This window comes from Triticum urartu, chromosome 6A, assembly GCF_056163025.1.
Source record: "Triticum urartu cultivar PI428250 chromosome 6A, HENAU_Tu73, whole genome shotgun sequence".
NCBI classification, from domain to species: domain Eukaryota; kingdom Viridiplantae; phylum Streptophyta; class Magnoliopsida; order Poales; family Poaceae; genus Triticum; species Triticum urartu.
Window position 1 is genome coordinate 218,304,318 of NC_141878.1, and position 14,281 is coordinate 218,318,598.

Sequence of the window (14,281 nt, forward strand, 5' to 3'; positions counted from 1 at the left end):
AGTAATCGGTCAAACCGAGTTTTGGATTTACCCTAACCCTAGCACATCGGTCCCACCGAGTTGATCCAGTCGGTCCCACCGAAATCACTAACGGTCACTAGGTTTACATTTTCGGTCCGACCGAGATTATTGATTCGGTCCCACCGAGATTGGAAAACTGTGTAACGGTTGGATTTTGTGTGGAGGCTATATATACCCCTCCACCTCCTTCTCATTCAGTGAGAGAGCCATCAGAACACACACACCATTCCAACTCATATGTTCTGAGAGAGAACCACCTACTCATGTGTTGAGACCAAGACTCCATTCCTACCATATGAATCTTGATCTCTAGCCTTCCCAAGTTGCTTTCCACTCAAATCTTCTTTCCACCAAATCCAAATCCTATGAGAGAGAGTTGAGTGTTGGGGAGACTATCATTTGAAGCACAAGAGCAAGGAGTTCATTACCTACACACCATTTGTTACTTCTTGGAGAGTGGTGTCTCCTAGATTGGCTAGGTGTCACTTGGGAGCCTCCGACAAGATTGTGGAGTTGAACCAAGGAGTTTGTAAGGGCAAGGAGATCGCCTACTTCGTGAAGATCTACCGCTAGTGAGGCAAGTCCTGTGTGGGCGATGGCCATGGTGGGATAGACAAGGTTGCTTCTTCGTGGACCCTTTGTGGGTGGTTGCTTCTTCGTGGACCCTTCGTGGGTGGAGCCCTGTGTGGACTCGCGCAACCGTTACCCTTGGGTGGAGCCCTGTGTGGACTCGCGGAACCGTTACCCTTCGTGGGTTGAAGTCTCCATCAACGTGGATGTAGGATAGCACCACCTATCCGAACCACGGGAAAAACATCCGTGTCTCCAATTGTGTTTGATCTCTCCAAACCCTTCCCTTTACATTCTTGCAAGTTGCATGCTTTACATTCTGCTGCTCATATACTCTTTGCATGCTTGCTTGATATGTATTGAGTGTGTTGAAATTGTGCCTAAACTCCACTTAAACCAAAAAAGCTTAATTTTTTTGCAACTTTAGCACTAAGTGTCTAATCACCCCCCTCTAGACACATCTACTTCTAGATCCTACAAGTGGTATCAGAGCTTTGGTCTCCATTGCCTTGGTTTAGAGCACGGGTCTTGCACCTAGCGGTGCTTCCAGGACGTAATTCTTCCATGCAGCAATGAGAATAATCCTCAAGTTATGGACCCAGTGCGTGTAGTTTCTACCATCATCTTTCAACTTAGCTTTCTCTAGGAACGCATTAAAATTCAAGGGAACGGTAGCACAGGCCATAGATCTACAACAACATAGACATGCAAAAACTATCAGGTACTAAGTTCATGATAAATTAAAGTTCAATTAATCATATTACTTAAGAACTCCCACTTAGATAGACATCTCTCTAGTCATCTAAATGATCACGTGATCCATATCAACTAAGCCATGTCCGATCATCACGTGAGATGGAGTAGTTTTCAATGGTGAACATCTCTATGTTGATCATATCTACTATATGATTCATGTTCGACCTTTCGGTCTCAGTGTTCCGAGGCCATATCTGCATATGCTAGGCTCATCAAGTTTAACCCGAGTATTCTGCATGTGCAAAACTGGTTTGCACCCGTTGTATGTGAACGTAGAGCTTATCACACCCGATCATCACGTGGTGTCTCGGCACGACGAACTGTAGCAACAGTGCATACTCAAGGAGAACACTTATACCTTGAAATTTAGTGAGAGATCATCTTATAATGCTACCGCCGTACTAAGCAAAATAAGATGCATAAAGGATAAACATCACATGCAATCAAAATATGTTACATGATATGGCCATCATCATCTCGTGCCTTTGATCTCCATCTCCAAAGCACCGTCATTATCTCCATCATCACCGGCTTGACACCTTGATCTCCATCGTAGCATCATTGTTGTCTCGCCAACTATTGCTTCTATGACTATTGCTACCGCTTAGTGATAAAGTAAAGCAATTACATGGCGATTGCATTTCATACAATAAAGCGACAACCATAAGGCTCCTGCCAGTTGCCGATAACTTTTACAAAACATGATCATCTCATACAATAATTTATATCTCATCACGTCTTGACCATATCACGTCACAACATGCCCTGCAAAAACAAGTTAGACGTCCTCTACTTTGTTGTTGCAAGTTTTACGTGGCTGCTACAGGCTTCTATCAAGAACCGTTCTTACCTACGCATCAAAACCACAATGATTTTTCGTCAAGTATGCTGTTTTAACCTTCAACAAGGACCGGCCGTAGTCAAACTCGATTCAACTAAAGTTGGAGAAACAGACACCCGCTAGCCACCTGTGTGTGAAGCACGTCGGTAGAACCAGTCTCATGAACGCGGTCATGTAATGTCGGACCAGGCCGCTTCATCCAAAAATACCGCCGATTCAAAGTAAGACGTTGGTGGTAAGCAGTATGACTATTATCGCCCACAACTCATTGTTTTCTACTCGTGCATATATCATCTATGCATAGACCTGGCTCGGATGCCACTGTTGGGGAACGTAGTAATTCAAAAAAATTCCTACGATCATGCAAGATCTATCTAGGAGATGCATAGCAACGAGACGAGAGAGTGTGTCCATGTACACTCGTAGACCAAAAGTGGAAGCATTTAGTAACGCGGTTGATGTAGTCGAATGTCTTCACGATCCAACCGATCCAAGTACCGAACGTACGGTACCTCCGTGTTCAGCACACGTTCAGCACGATGACGTCCCTCAAGCTCTTGATCCAGTAGAGGGTCGAGGGAGAGTTCCGTCAGCACGACGGCGTGGCGACGGTGTTGGTGATGTGATCTGCGCAGGGCTTTGCCTAAGCAATACGACAATATGACCGAGGTAGTAAACTGTGGAGGGGGGCGCCGCACACGGATGAGGAACAATTGATGTGTCTTTGGGGTGCCCCCTGCCCCCGTATATAAAGGAGGAGGAGAGGAAGCGGCGGCCTAGGGGGCGCGCCAAAAGGGGAGAGTCCAACTAGGACTCCCAATCCTAGTTGGACTCCCTTTCCTTTTCCGGAGGGGGGAAAGAGGGAAGGGAGAGGAAGAGGAGAAGGAAAAGGGGGGCGCCCCCCTCCCTAGTCCAATTTGGACTCACTATAGGGAGGGGGCGCGGCCACCCCTTGTGGGCTGCCTCCCCTCTCCCCTATGGCCCATGTAGGCCCAATATTCCCCTGGGGTTCCGGTAACCCCTCGGTACTCCGGAGAAATCCCCGAATCACTTGGAACCATTCCTATGTCCGAATAAAACCTTCCAATATATGAATCTTTACCTCTCGACCATTCCGAGACTCCTCGTCATGTCCGTGATCTCATCTGGGACTCCGAACAAACTTCAGTGTCGAAAACACATAACTCATAAGACAAATCATCATCGAACGTTAAGCGTGTGGACCCTACGGGTTCGAGAACTATGTAGACATGACTGAGACACATCTCCGGTCAATAACCAATAGAGGAACCTGGATGCTGATATTGGCTCCTACATATTCTACGAAGATCTTTATCGGTCAAACCGCATAACAACATAGGTTATTCCCTTTGTCATCGGTATGTTACTTGCCTGAGATTTTATCATCGGTATTCTCATACCTAGTTCAAACTTGTTACCGACAAGTCTCTTTACTCGTTCCGTAATGCATGATCTCACAACTAGCTCATTAGTCACATTGCTTGCAAGACTTATAGTGATGTGCATTAACGAGAAGGGCCTAGAGATACCTCTCCGATACACGGAGTGACAAATCCTAATTTCGATCTATGCCAACTCAACAAACACCTTCGGAGACACCTGTAGAGCATCTTTATAATCACCCAGTTACGTTGTGACATTTGATAGCACACAAGGTGTTCCTTTGGTATTCGGGAATTGCATAATCTCATAGTCAGAGGAATATGTATAAGTCATGAAGAAAGCAATAGCAATAAAACTAGACGATCATAATGCTAAGCTAACAGATGAGTCTTGTCCATCACATCATTCTCTAATGATGTGATCCCGTTCATCAAATGACAACACATGTCTATGGTCAGGAAACATAACCATCTTTGATTAACGAGCTAGTCAAGTAGAGGCATACTAGGGACACTCTTTTTTTCTAAGTATTCACACATGTACTAAGTTTCCGGTTAATACAATTCTAGCATGAATAATAAACATTTATCATGGTATAAGGAATTATAAATAACAACTTTATTATTGCATCTAGGGCATATTTCCTTCAGATAGCTGGAGTAATAGTAGTAGATGCAGGCAGGAGTCGGTCTACTTGTCTCAGACATGATGCCTATATACATGATCATCGCCTTGAATATTGTCATAACTATGTTGTTTTCTATCAATTACCCAACAGTAATTTATTCATCTACCGTATGTTATGTGCTCGAGAGAGATGCCTCTAGTGAAAACTATGGCCCGCGGGTCTACTTTTATCATATATAAAAACAAAAATACCTTGCTGCACTTATATTTATTTTATTTTGTTTTGCAATTTATCTTATTACCTACCACTACGAGATTTTGTCCTTGCAAATAACCGCCAAGGGGATTGACAAACCCCTTTTTCGCGTTTGGTGCAACCATGCAAGTATTTGCTTTTGTGTGTGCATGTGCTGCTAATGAGGTTCTGTGTGGTTCTCCTACTGGATTGATAACCGTGGTTCTTAACTGAGGAAAATACTTATATCTACTGTACTGCTTCATCCTCTCCTTTTCGAGGAAATCCCAACGCAACTCACAAGTAGCACTACTACGCCGCCAAGCAGCTTGCAAACCCCAATGGTACAGTTCCTTACAATGTCGATGTTAATGTGGCACCACTCTTCTCCGAGTATTCTTCATCTTTGCTCGTCCGGGCGAGGACGAGGGATGGAGAGCAGATGGGTGCCTGCGCGTTGTTTGCTGCAATGCCGAGAGCGGGGGAGTCGGCGTACGATGCGAAAAGAGAGATGCTCGATATCATCCATGACGGAGGCGAGGGAGGAGGAGGGGGCTATGAGGACGGGCAGGTGGAATACTCGGATCCCACCCAGTCCGGCTACTACCAGCAGCAACAGTCCTACACCCAGATGGCCACACAACTGTCTTACACCCAGACCGGCGATGGCTCACAACAACAACAACAACAACAATATTGGGCCGCTGAGAGAAGCATCCCGAAGGGGGAGTGGGAGGAGGGGGGAGGAGGAGGAGGACGGTGACGACGATGATCCAGATGATACAGTCGGTGATCCGAAGAAGAAGGGTATAGGAGAAAGTTTCAACATGCGGGAGGACGGGCTGTTGTGCGACGTATGGTTGGACACTAGCCTCGATCCTGTCCATGGCACGGTGGCCTAGCGGTGCATGAATCACCGAGCAAGTAAGTTGATCACTAGCCGGATATGCTTTAGTTTTGTTGATCACTAGCCGAATATTCTTTAGTTTTCTTGATCACTAGCCGGACATGCTTTAGTTTTGTTGATCACTAGCCGAATATGCTTTAGTTTTGTTGATCACTAGCCGGACATGCTTTAGTTTTGTTGCTCACTAGCCGAATATGCTTTAGTTTTGCTGATCACTATCCAGACATGATTTTGTTTTGTTACTCACTAGCCGGATATGCTTTAGTTTTGTCGATCACTAGCTGGATGTGCTTTAGTTTTGTTGATCACTAGTCGGACATGTATTGTTTTGCTGCTCACTAGACAGATATGCATTGTTTCACTTTTGTAGCACACTCGTGCTTGTGTGGTGTACAAGAAGTTGGAGAAGAAGTCATTCACCATCATGCATTGTTGGTTGAAGTTGAATGGGCAGCCGAAGTGGAACATTTTCATTGCCAAGACCGCTGCTCAAGCTAACGAGGAAGAAACCGGTGACCCTACCGACCCAGCCCAAGAACCGCCGAAGAAGGTTAGAAGAAATCTGTGGGGCAAGACGTGGGAGGAGGAGAGGACGAAGCGAGATGGTAAGGCTGTCAAGCTGACGGAGAGGTTCGAGGAGATCTTGACGAAGAAGGAAGAGGCATGCGTGAGGCGCTCGAACATCAAGGAGGAGCGGAAGGCGGAAATGTTCAAGCAGTTGATGGAGGCGACGGAGAAGAAGATCAAACTCGAAGAGAGGAGAACCATGATCGAAGAGAGTAAGGTGGCGTTCCAGGAGAAGAAGGTCGCGCTCTAGGATGAGAGGGTGAAGATCGCCACAAATGCAGGGGACGCCAAGATGTTGACCTTGAATATCGATTCTTTGGATGTCGATTCTAGAATTGTCGTGTAATCTGTCCGCTACCAGATGCTGGAGTGGTAGAAAGATGAGTTGGTGGCGGCGGAAGACGTCGGAGGCGGAGGTGGACGCGAAGGCGGCCTATGCGGCGGCGACGACACCTCCTTGATCGAGAAGCATCTTGCTGAGATGGCCGGTCTGACAGAGCAGAAATGTACGGACTGCCGGACTGATGCTCTTTTGGATTTTGACATGTTAAAACTAAGCATATTTACCTGTTTTTGGTTGTGATCGGGGATGCAATTCGATGCGGGTGTGATCCGGCGTATTGTGTGGATCAGCGTAAATTTGAACTTAAATTTGCTTGCGGTCAAAATACGGCTAGGTTTGAATAACGTTTTCCCGCATCCGTATGCGCGGACTGGTCCCTTATAGAGAAATTTGACGATGGGAGATGACTTTACTACGCATGTATACCGGCCGGATCCATCCATCATGTCAACCACAAAAGCGAGATAATGACCCGCCTGATTTTGGACATGTACACGTCCGGTAAAGATGGTGCCTAGACACCCGCCGAGCCACCGTGTAGTTATTAGTTTTGAAAAGAAAAGAACGAAAGGATCTCATGGCTTTCTTCTGCATCGATCGATCAGGTTGTCATTCCTCATCCGACCATTATACAACTGCTAAACACCATCCTCGTTGGCACACTTGTACATATACAACTGCTAGTCTTTTCTCCCTTTATCCTTTTTCCTCTTAACTTTCACTAAAATTCATCTTTTTTTCGTTTTCTATAAGGCCAACTCCACCGCGCGACCCTATCCTGTCCGCCCCCGTCCATTTGAGGTAAAAGGCACAAACAAAACGGCCCAGCGCGCGGCCGTAAACGGACTTTTGTCCGCTTTCGACTCATCCGCGGCCCAAGTTTGCGCCGCTTTTGGGGTGAAACGGACACCACGAGGACACGCGGGTCGTCTGCACGTGTCCTCCCCTGGCCCGCCCGTCGGTGGCACAACGCAGGCCTTTTTCTATCCGCCCCCTCCCTCCCTCCGGCCGCACCCCCTCCACTCTTCCCCACTCTTCCTCTCGCCGTCGCCGCTGCCATTGCAGCCGTGCAGTTCGGACGCGAGCTCGCCCAACCCCTTCCCCTCAGCGCCGCCGAGCTACCCAACCACGGCCACCTGGTTTGCGCACCCGCCGGCCGATTTTGGGGCGGATCCGGTCGGTCTTGAGCTCGGCCGGCTGTGGGAGGCCGGGCCGCGCCATGGACTGGCCGGACACCTTGCCGGAAGGCCCTGACAGGGCCGCAAGACCACATGCAGGCAGTGGCTCCTCTTCTAGCCGCTCGGATCTGCACCATCGGTGGTCCGCCAGCAGATACACGAATGGCGGTCGGCCGGGCTCGGTGCTTGCCCAAAAGCTCGCCGGCGCACCGTTGCCACTCATTAAGTGCGACCACTGCCCAAGGATGGTCGTGCGCCGCGTCTCTACAACGCCGGAACATCCCAGATGTGTGTTCATCAAGTGCTTAAACGATGGGGTATGCGCTTTTTTTAGCTTCGGTTTGTGCTCTAGATTTGACTAGTTGTACTAACTTCAAATTTTGTTGTGTAGAATGGATGCAAGTTTTGGTATTGGGAGGAAGAGTACATCGATATATTGATAGAGCGAAATTTAGTACATGTTCGTGCACTTTTAGCTAGTATAGAGGCTGTAAATGAGACAAGCGCACTTGTTGCTAGATTAGAGGCTAGACACGAGACTAGGTGTGAGGAGGAGGCAACATCGACTTCTGACTTGAAGAAGAAAGGAGGATGCCAGATCGAGCCTCCTCCTCCACAGATCAACAACGAGTGCATCGAGAAGGCCCTAATCCAACTCAAGGGAGCAGTTATGGAAGTTGGGTATGTTTTAAAATGTATTCTTGTGGTTCTTGTTTTCTTTGGTCTTACTTTACTAGTCAAAATGTGATAATGTATTTTTCATGTACCAAAAATGAATGATGAAATAAAGTTAAGGACTTGCAAAGAAATAATACGTGGACAAGATGCGGCCTGGATGCGTCCGCGCGTTGGGCGCACGGTCACCGCATCCCAGGACACGCCCGGACACAACCCCAAATCCCTACCCAAACGGACAGAATCCGGACAAAACGGACGTCTGTTTGTTGTCACGTGGTGGAGTTGGACTAAAGCTATAAGGGCATCTCCAGCCGTTGGCCCCCAGGAGGGGCAAAAAATCGCCCCCTGGGGGCGCACCGGCGCTAAACCGCGCACTGGGGGCGTAATGCCCCCCAGTCACGGCGCCCACGGTTAGTCAAAAAAGTCAACTACGGCGCAAAAACGACTCAAATTTAACGCAAACATCGGCGAGTTCGTTCAAACTTAAACATATTTTACAAAAAAGGAAAAAACTACCGCAGGCTACCCCCGCCGTCTCCCTCGCCATCCGCCTCGCCGCCCGCCCACGCGGTTCTACATGCCGAGGAGGCTGTAGAACCGCGTGTAGTCACCGCCGTCGTCGTCGTCATCGTCGCCGCCCCCGCCTACGCCTCCGCCGTCCCTGATGCATCCCTCCCCCGGTTGGCGCGGCGGGTTGGACGGTCCGGGGGCGTCGTCGTCGCTGTCGAGGACCACGATGCCATGCTCGTCCTCGCGCCCACGCTTGCGGGCGGCGATCTCCTCCAGGGCCCGGCGCTGCCGGACCATCTCGTCGCGGAGGTAGTCGTCCCGCGCCCACCGCAGGGCGTCCTCGTCGGAGAAGCCGCGCCGGGCTATCTCCTCGTACTCCGCGGGGAGGCCGGGCTCCGGCTTGGGCTTGACGAGGACGAAGCGGCCGGTGGGTGGGGAGGCGTTGGCGCCGATGTGAACGCCGGAGCTGCGGGTGCGCGCGCTGACCGGCGTGCCCTGGGGCTCCGGCTTGACGGGGCGGAGGCAGGGCGAGCCGCCGGACGAGGAGGAGGACCCCCCGGTCTCCATGCGCCTCAGGGTCCAGGAGCTTCCCTGGCGGCGTCAGAAGGAAGGGGGGGGGTACTCGAGGCGCGGCATGTTGCCGCCCTCGATGTACTCGAGGACGGCCTTAAACGTGCGCCCGGGCACGCCCCACCACCGACGCCGGCCGACGGCGTTGAGCCTGCCGGAGGGCTCGACGCCGTTGGTGGCCTCGAGCTGCTCGGCGTGACGGCGGCGGAAGTAGGGCTCCCAGAGCGGGCTGTCGGGGACGTACCGTGGCCCCTCCCTCGCCGCACGCGGCAGGGACGAGCGGATGCGTGCGATCTCCGCACGCCGCGCCGCGCCGGTGGGTATCGGGGGCATCGGCACGCCACCGACGCTGATCCTCCACGCCCCGGGTACCCGCATGTCCAGCGGGACCGGGTACTCGGCCTCGAAAAGGAGGCGAGCCTCGCTCTCGTGAAGATGGCGGCGGCCGAATCCGTTCGCCGCCGCGCCGTCGCCTGGGAAGCGCTCGGCCATGGGTGCTGGAGACGGCGAGGGAGAGGAGAAGGAGGAACGACGACGGCGAGAGAGAGACGAGGGAGAAACGACGACGGCGAGAGAGTACGAGTCGCCGAGTGCTCTGGGACGCGTCTTATATAGGCCGAGGCGCCGCCCGTGCGCGAGCCGCCGTGAGTACGCGTGGCGGGCGAGGGAGGGCGAGGGACGCGCGTCATCCGGTCTTCACCGCGCCGCCCATGAGGCATCAATGGCGCAAGCTGACCGGCGCGGCAGCTTTGGCATTGATTCGCCGCGGGAAACGAGGCGATGAGGACGACGAAGAGCCGAGAAGAGGGTAAAGTCGCTGACGCGGCGGGTCCGCGGCTGTTTCGCGCCAAAACAGTTCGTCCTGGCGCCCCCGGATGCCCCCCAGCGCGCCGGGTTCGGCCTGGATCCGCCGGCGCTGCTTTCGGCCCAAGCCGGCGAAAATCGGGCTCCGGAAAACGCGACTGGACCGATTTTTCGACACCGGCGCAAAAATAAACGTTTGGGAAGCCTTTCTTGGGCGTGGCTGGAGATGCCCTAAGCTAGCGGATCGACGTGGCATGTGAAAGCCCAAAGCAAAACAAGCATGCCCATGCCATACTCGTCCAAACAATCCCGGTCTCCCACACACGCTGAACGCGCTGGCTGACAAGCCGCTCGGCGCACGATGCGTCGGCAGCGGGGATCAGGATCACACATGCTCTCCCCTGGCCAGCGTGCCAGCCCCAGCAAACCCCGCCACCTTTCCGCAAAACCGCAAACCCCTTTTATGCCACCCCCCACCCCCGAAGGAAGCCCGCACCGCGTCAAGAACACACAGCACAGGTCTAGGAGAGCGAGAGCGAGAGCGGCAGCGGCGAGCCTGCAGCCATGGCGGTGAGCAACAACATCACGGCGTGCGTGACGCTGATGGCGCTCATCTGCGCGGTCCCCGTCATCGCCTCGGGGGTGTGGTTCGCGTCGGCGCAGGGGGAGGAGTGCGCGCGGCTGGCGCGCTGGCCCGTGGCCATCCTGGGCGGCCTCATCCTCCTGGCGGCGCTGGCGGGCTTCGTCGGCGCCTACTGGAACCGCCGCCGCCTCCTCGCCTTCTACCTCTTCGCCATGGCCGCGCTCATCGCCCTCCTCATCGCGCTCCTCGTCTTCGCCTTCGCGGTCACCCGCGGCTCGGGCGCCTACCCGGTGCTCGGCCGCGAGTACGACGAGTACCGCCTCGACGGCTTCTCCATGTGGCTGCGCGGCTACGTCTCCGACGACCCCGCCCGGTGGGAGGGGATTAGGTCCTGCCTCGCCGTCTCTGACACCTGCAAGAAGCTCGCCCGCCAGGCCGGCTACGTCACCGCCGACCAGTTCTACCAGTCCCACCTCACGCCGCTCCAGGTACTACGTGTTATCCATCACCTAATCCCAGTCCTATATTTTTAGTTGATTTTTGCGGGGAAGCATATTGGAGTGTTAGCTGAATGACGCTACCATGTAGTACTAGAACTAGCTAGGAGTAACAGTTTCACATTTACTGCTTCTTATAACCTGCAAGAAACTTACTACGTATACTAGTATATCGTTGTTTAGCCATAGATTTATGAAATACTCCCACCTTCTCAAACATAGGATTCCACAAAATGAGCATGTCCAACTCACACTGTTTCGACTGAAACTGTGGCCATACTACTCCACTAGATATGATGTGAGCAAACGCATCGGTAGTCACACTTATAGCCGAAACAAGACGTTGAGGTGTGCTTTAGAAGGATCCGGGCATCAGGTTATCTTGGCCCTCGGAGGTGCTACTAGACGACGAGGAGGGGAATCCATCCGGTGGCAACTTTCTGACAGGGCACAAAGAAGCGGTGCCCCCCATTTTTCACGGTCACTGTGATGTGGGCCACTCGGGTTCTCCAATTGCCAAATGGTCTTGAGGGGAATCCGCGCGTAGGCCCATGTAATTAAGCCCTTTGTGGAACAAATCTGACACTGATTTAGACTGCGAATATAATTGAGTGGCGTATCAATGCTACTTTTCACTCCATCCCCTGAGTGAAAGCTTAACCCAAGTACCGTATATTTCGGCAACAGAACCATGGAAGAGTTGCTGTCCCAAGAACGAGAAATGGACGGGGACAGTGCCGGGGACAAGGGTCGCATGGGTCGGTGCGTGGGGGCTTGTGATTAGTTCTAGAGTCGTGTGTTGATTACTCCTGCTTATCATCTTAGTTCTGGGGTCGAGGGCACTTGAGCTCGGTTCTGCAGTGGCCGCACGCAGCATCTCGATGTCCTCATCTGAGGAGGGTTTGTCTGCCTCTGTTTGCCCCCGCGTGTTCCGGAGCTTTGGTCTCTCACACGTTCATGCATCCATTTCTAGGAAACTCCACCTCACGTGATTAAGAGAAAAGAAAATTGCTTCAGATCCAGCCACTGGCAATGTCGCAGGATGACTGATTCCTGTAAAATTTCTCAGCATAACAATACTAATAACTAAGCTGAAACGTGGGCTCTGAGTCTCTGACAACTGACGGAGCTTGTGGTGTGGTGTGGTGTGTGGATGCAGTCGGGCTGCTGCAAGCCCCCGTCGGTGTGCGGGTTCGGGTACGTGAGCCCGACGGTGTGGACGAACCCGGCGCGGCCGGCGTCGGACCCGGACTGCGGCCTGTGGAGCAACGACCCGGCGCAGCTGTGCTACGAGTGCGAGTCGTGCCGCGCGGGCCTCCTGGCGGCGCTGCGGAGCCAGTGGCACAAGGCCAACATCGCGCTCGTCGTCGCCACCGTCTCGCTCGTCTTCCTCTACCTCATCGGCTGCAGCGCCTACAAGAACGCGCACGCCGAGGCCATCTACCGCCGCTACAAGTGGTGATTCCCATTTCCCATCCCAGCACCGAGAACCAACAGCCATCTCCAAGTAGTATGTTTGCTTCATACTGTATTATTATTAGTAGCTTGGTAACTGGTAGTAAGCTAGTAGGGGAAGATGGGAACTTCAGATTTATGGTTTGCCCATGCATGTATCGTGGAGAATTTTAGCGAGGTGCAAGCGCTGTTGGTGTTGATGTGAATGTTGTAATATGCAGTAGAGATGTTCTTCAGATTTATGGTTAAGAATTTTATTATGTTTTGCTGACCTCGTGGCTTGATTACTGCTAGAACTGCACCAGTGATCAGTTGAGACGGGACGAATCTCATCCGTTAATTCTTAATTTGTGACTGGTCCTATTTTGTCAGAATGTGGCTGCTCTGCATTAGCATCTGTTTTCTCGTGAGAGCACAGTTCTTGCTTTCTTACACTGTTCATTGCTTGTCATGTCATGACATGTACGCACGAGTTGATCGACAATGCATGTTACCATGGCACGTGACTAGACTAACAAGGCCCTCTACCTGGTCTCAGTCTTGTTCGTTTGAAAGAAGGCCCGGTAACTGGAGTGGACACACCTAAGAGCACCTCCAACGTCCGCGCCAAACGAATCCAGCTTTTAGTGCGCGCGGGGCGTTTTGTCGCGCTCCAGTGGCGGCGGAAAACTCATGCGCGCGGGAACCGTTTGCGCGCGCGTGAAAAGGCGCCAGCTCGCGCGCCATTTTTTGCGCACCGCTTCCGGCGCGTTTATAAAGTGCGGCGTGCGCCACGCGCCTTCTCCACGCCTCCTTTTCTCCTCTTCCTGTCCCTCTCTCGCCACGCGCCGCTTCAGCGCCCCGCCATCGACGCGCCTCCACCGCTCCAGCGCCCCGCCACCGACGCGCCGCCGCGCCGCCGAGGAGCGTCCGGCTACCACGGTGTCCGCCTGCGCCCCAACGGCGGCTACTACTCGGAGATACGCTCCGGCGATCTTCGGCTCGGCCTCGGCCCCTACGGGACGGCGCACAAGGCCGCCCGCGTGTACGACGCGGCGGCGTGGCGCCTAGGCCGGCCGCGCGGCCAGATGAACTTCCAAGATGTGTACACGCTCCAGCAGGCGCTCGACGTCGCCCCGCCGCCTCGTCTGAACACGGCGCAAGACCGTGCGGAGCACGCCGAGTGGCAGCGCCGCCTCCTCGTCGCCCAGGAGGACGAGCGGGTCATGGTGGAGTGGCGCCGGCGCCACTCGGAGGACGTCGCCTACGAGCAGGTCTACTGGGCAAGGTGCCGCGAGGAGGACACCGAAGGCGCCGTGAGGAGCGGTTGGACAGGCGTCGGCGGAAGGCGTTGGCGAATGCGCAGTCCGATCTCGTTGCAGCAGGTGGGCAGTCGTTCTTCACGCTGGACGATAATCGGTGGCTGGACATCTGGCTAGATACCTCGGACGACACCGCCGAGGATGATAATGGTGATGATGATAGCGACTTAGAGTAGTTTTTATGCAATCTATTTCGTTTTTTATCGTTTGTCGTTTTTATTATTATGCAATCTATGTTTCCGATGTAAAATACCTTTGTATCGTTTAAAATCTATGCAATCTATCTAGTTTTTATGCTTCCAATGCCTACATTTCTAGTTTGTAGAATGAGCGCGCGATGCATTTTAGCGTGGCTGCTGGAGCGGTCGCTGCGCGCCGCGCCAAACCAGGCGATGGGCGCGCGTTAAAGTTGTTTTTTGCGCGCGCCGCGTTCG

At 52.9% G+C, this 14,281-nt stretch overlaps 1 protein-coding gene across 1 annotated transcript; it reads left to right on the forward strand.

The window, feature by feature from the left end:
* The first annotated feature begins 10,423 nt into the window (after window positions 1-10,423).
* LOC125513378 (tetraspanin-2-like) lies at window positions 10,424-12,817 on the forward strand. Its single transcript, XM_048678485.2, has 2 exons — window positions 10,424-11,082; window positions 12,251-12,817. The coding sequence occupies exons 1-2, from the start codon at window positions 10,576-10,578 to the stop codon at window positions 12,551-12,553; spliced, it is 810 nt and encodes a 269-aa protein (XP_048534442.1). The 5' UTR covers window positions 10,424-10,575; the 3' UTR covers window positions 12,554-12,817.
* The last annotated feature ends 1,464 nt before the right edge of the window (window positions 12,818-14,281 follow it).

Bases quoted from the DNA above. Each gene is read 5' to 3' on its own strand.
- LOC125513378 (XM_048678485.2), top strand. From the start codon at position 10,576: ATGGCGGTGAGCAACAACATCACGGCGTGCGTGACGCTGATGGCGCTC. The intron at 11,083-12,250 runs GTACTACGTGTT...GTGTGGATGCAG, and splicing joins CCCACCTCACGCCGCTCCAG to TCGGGCTGCTGCAAGCCCCC.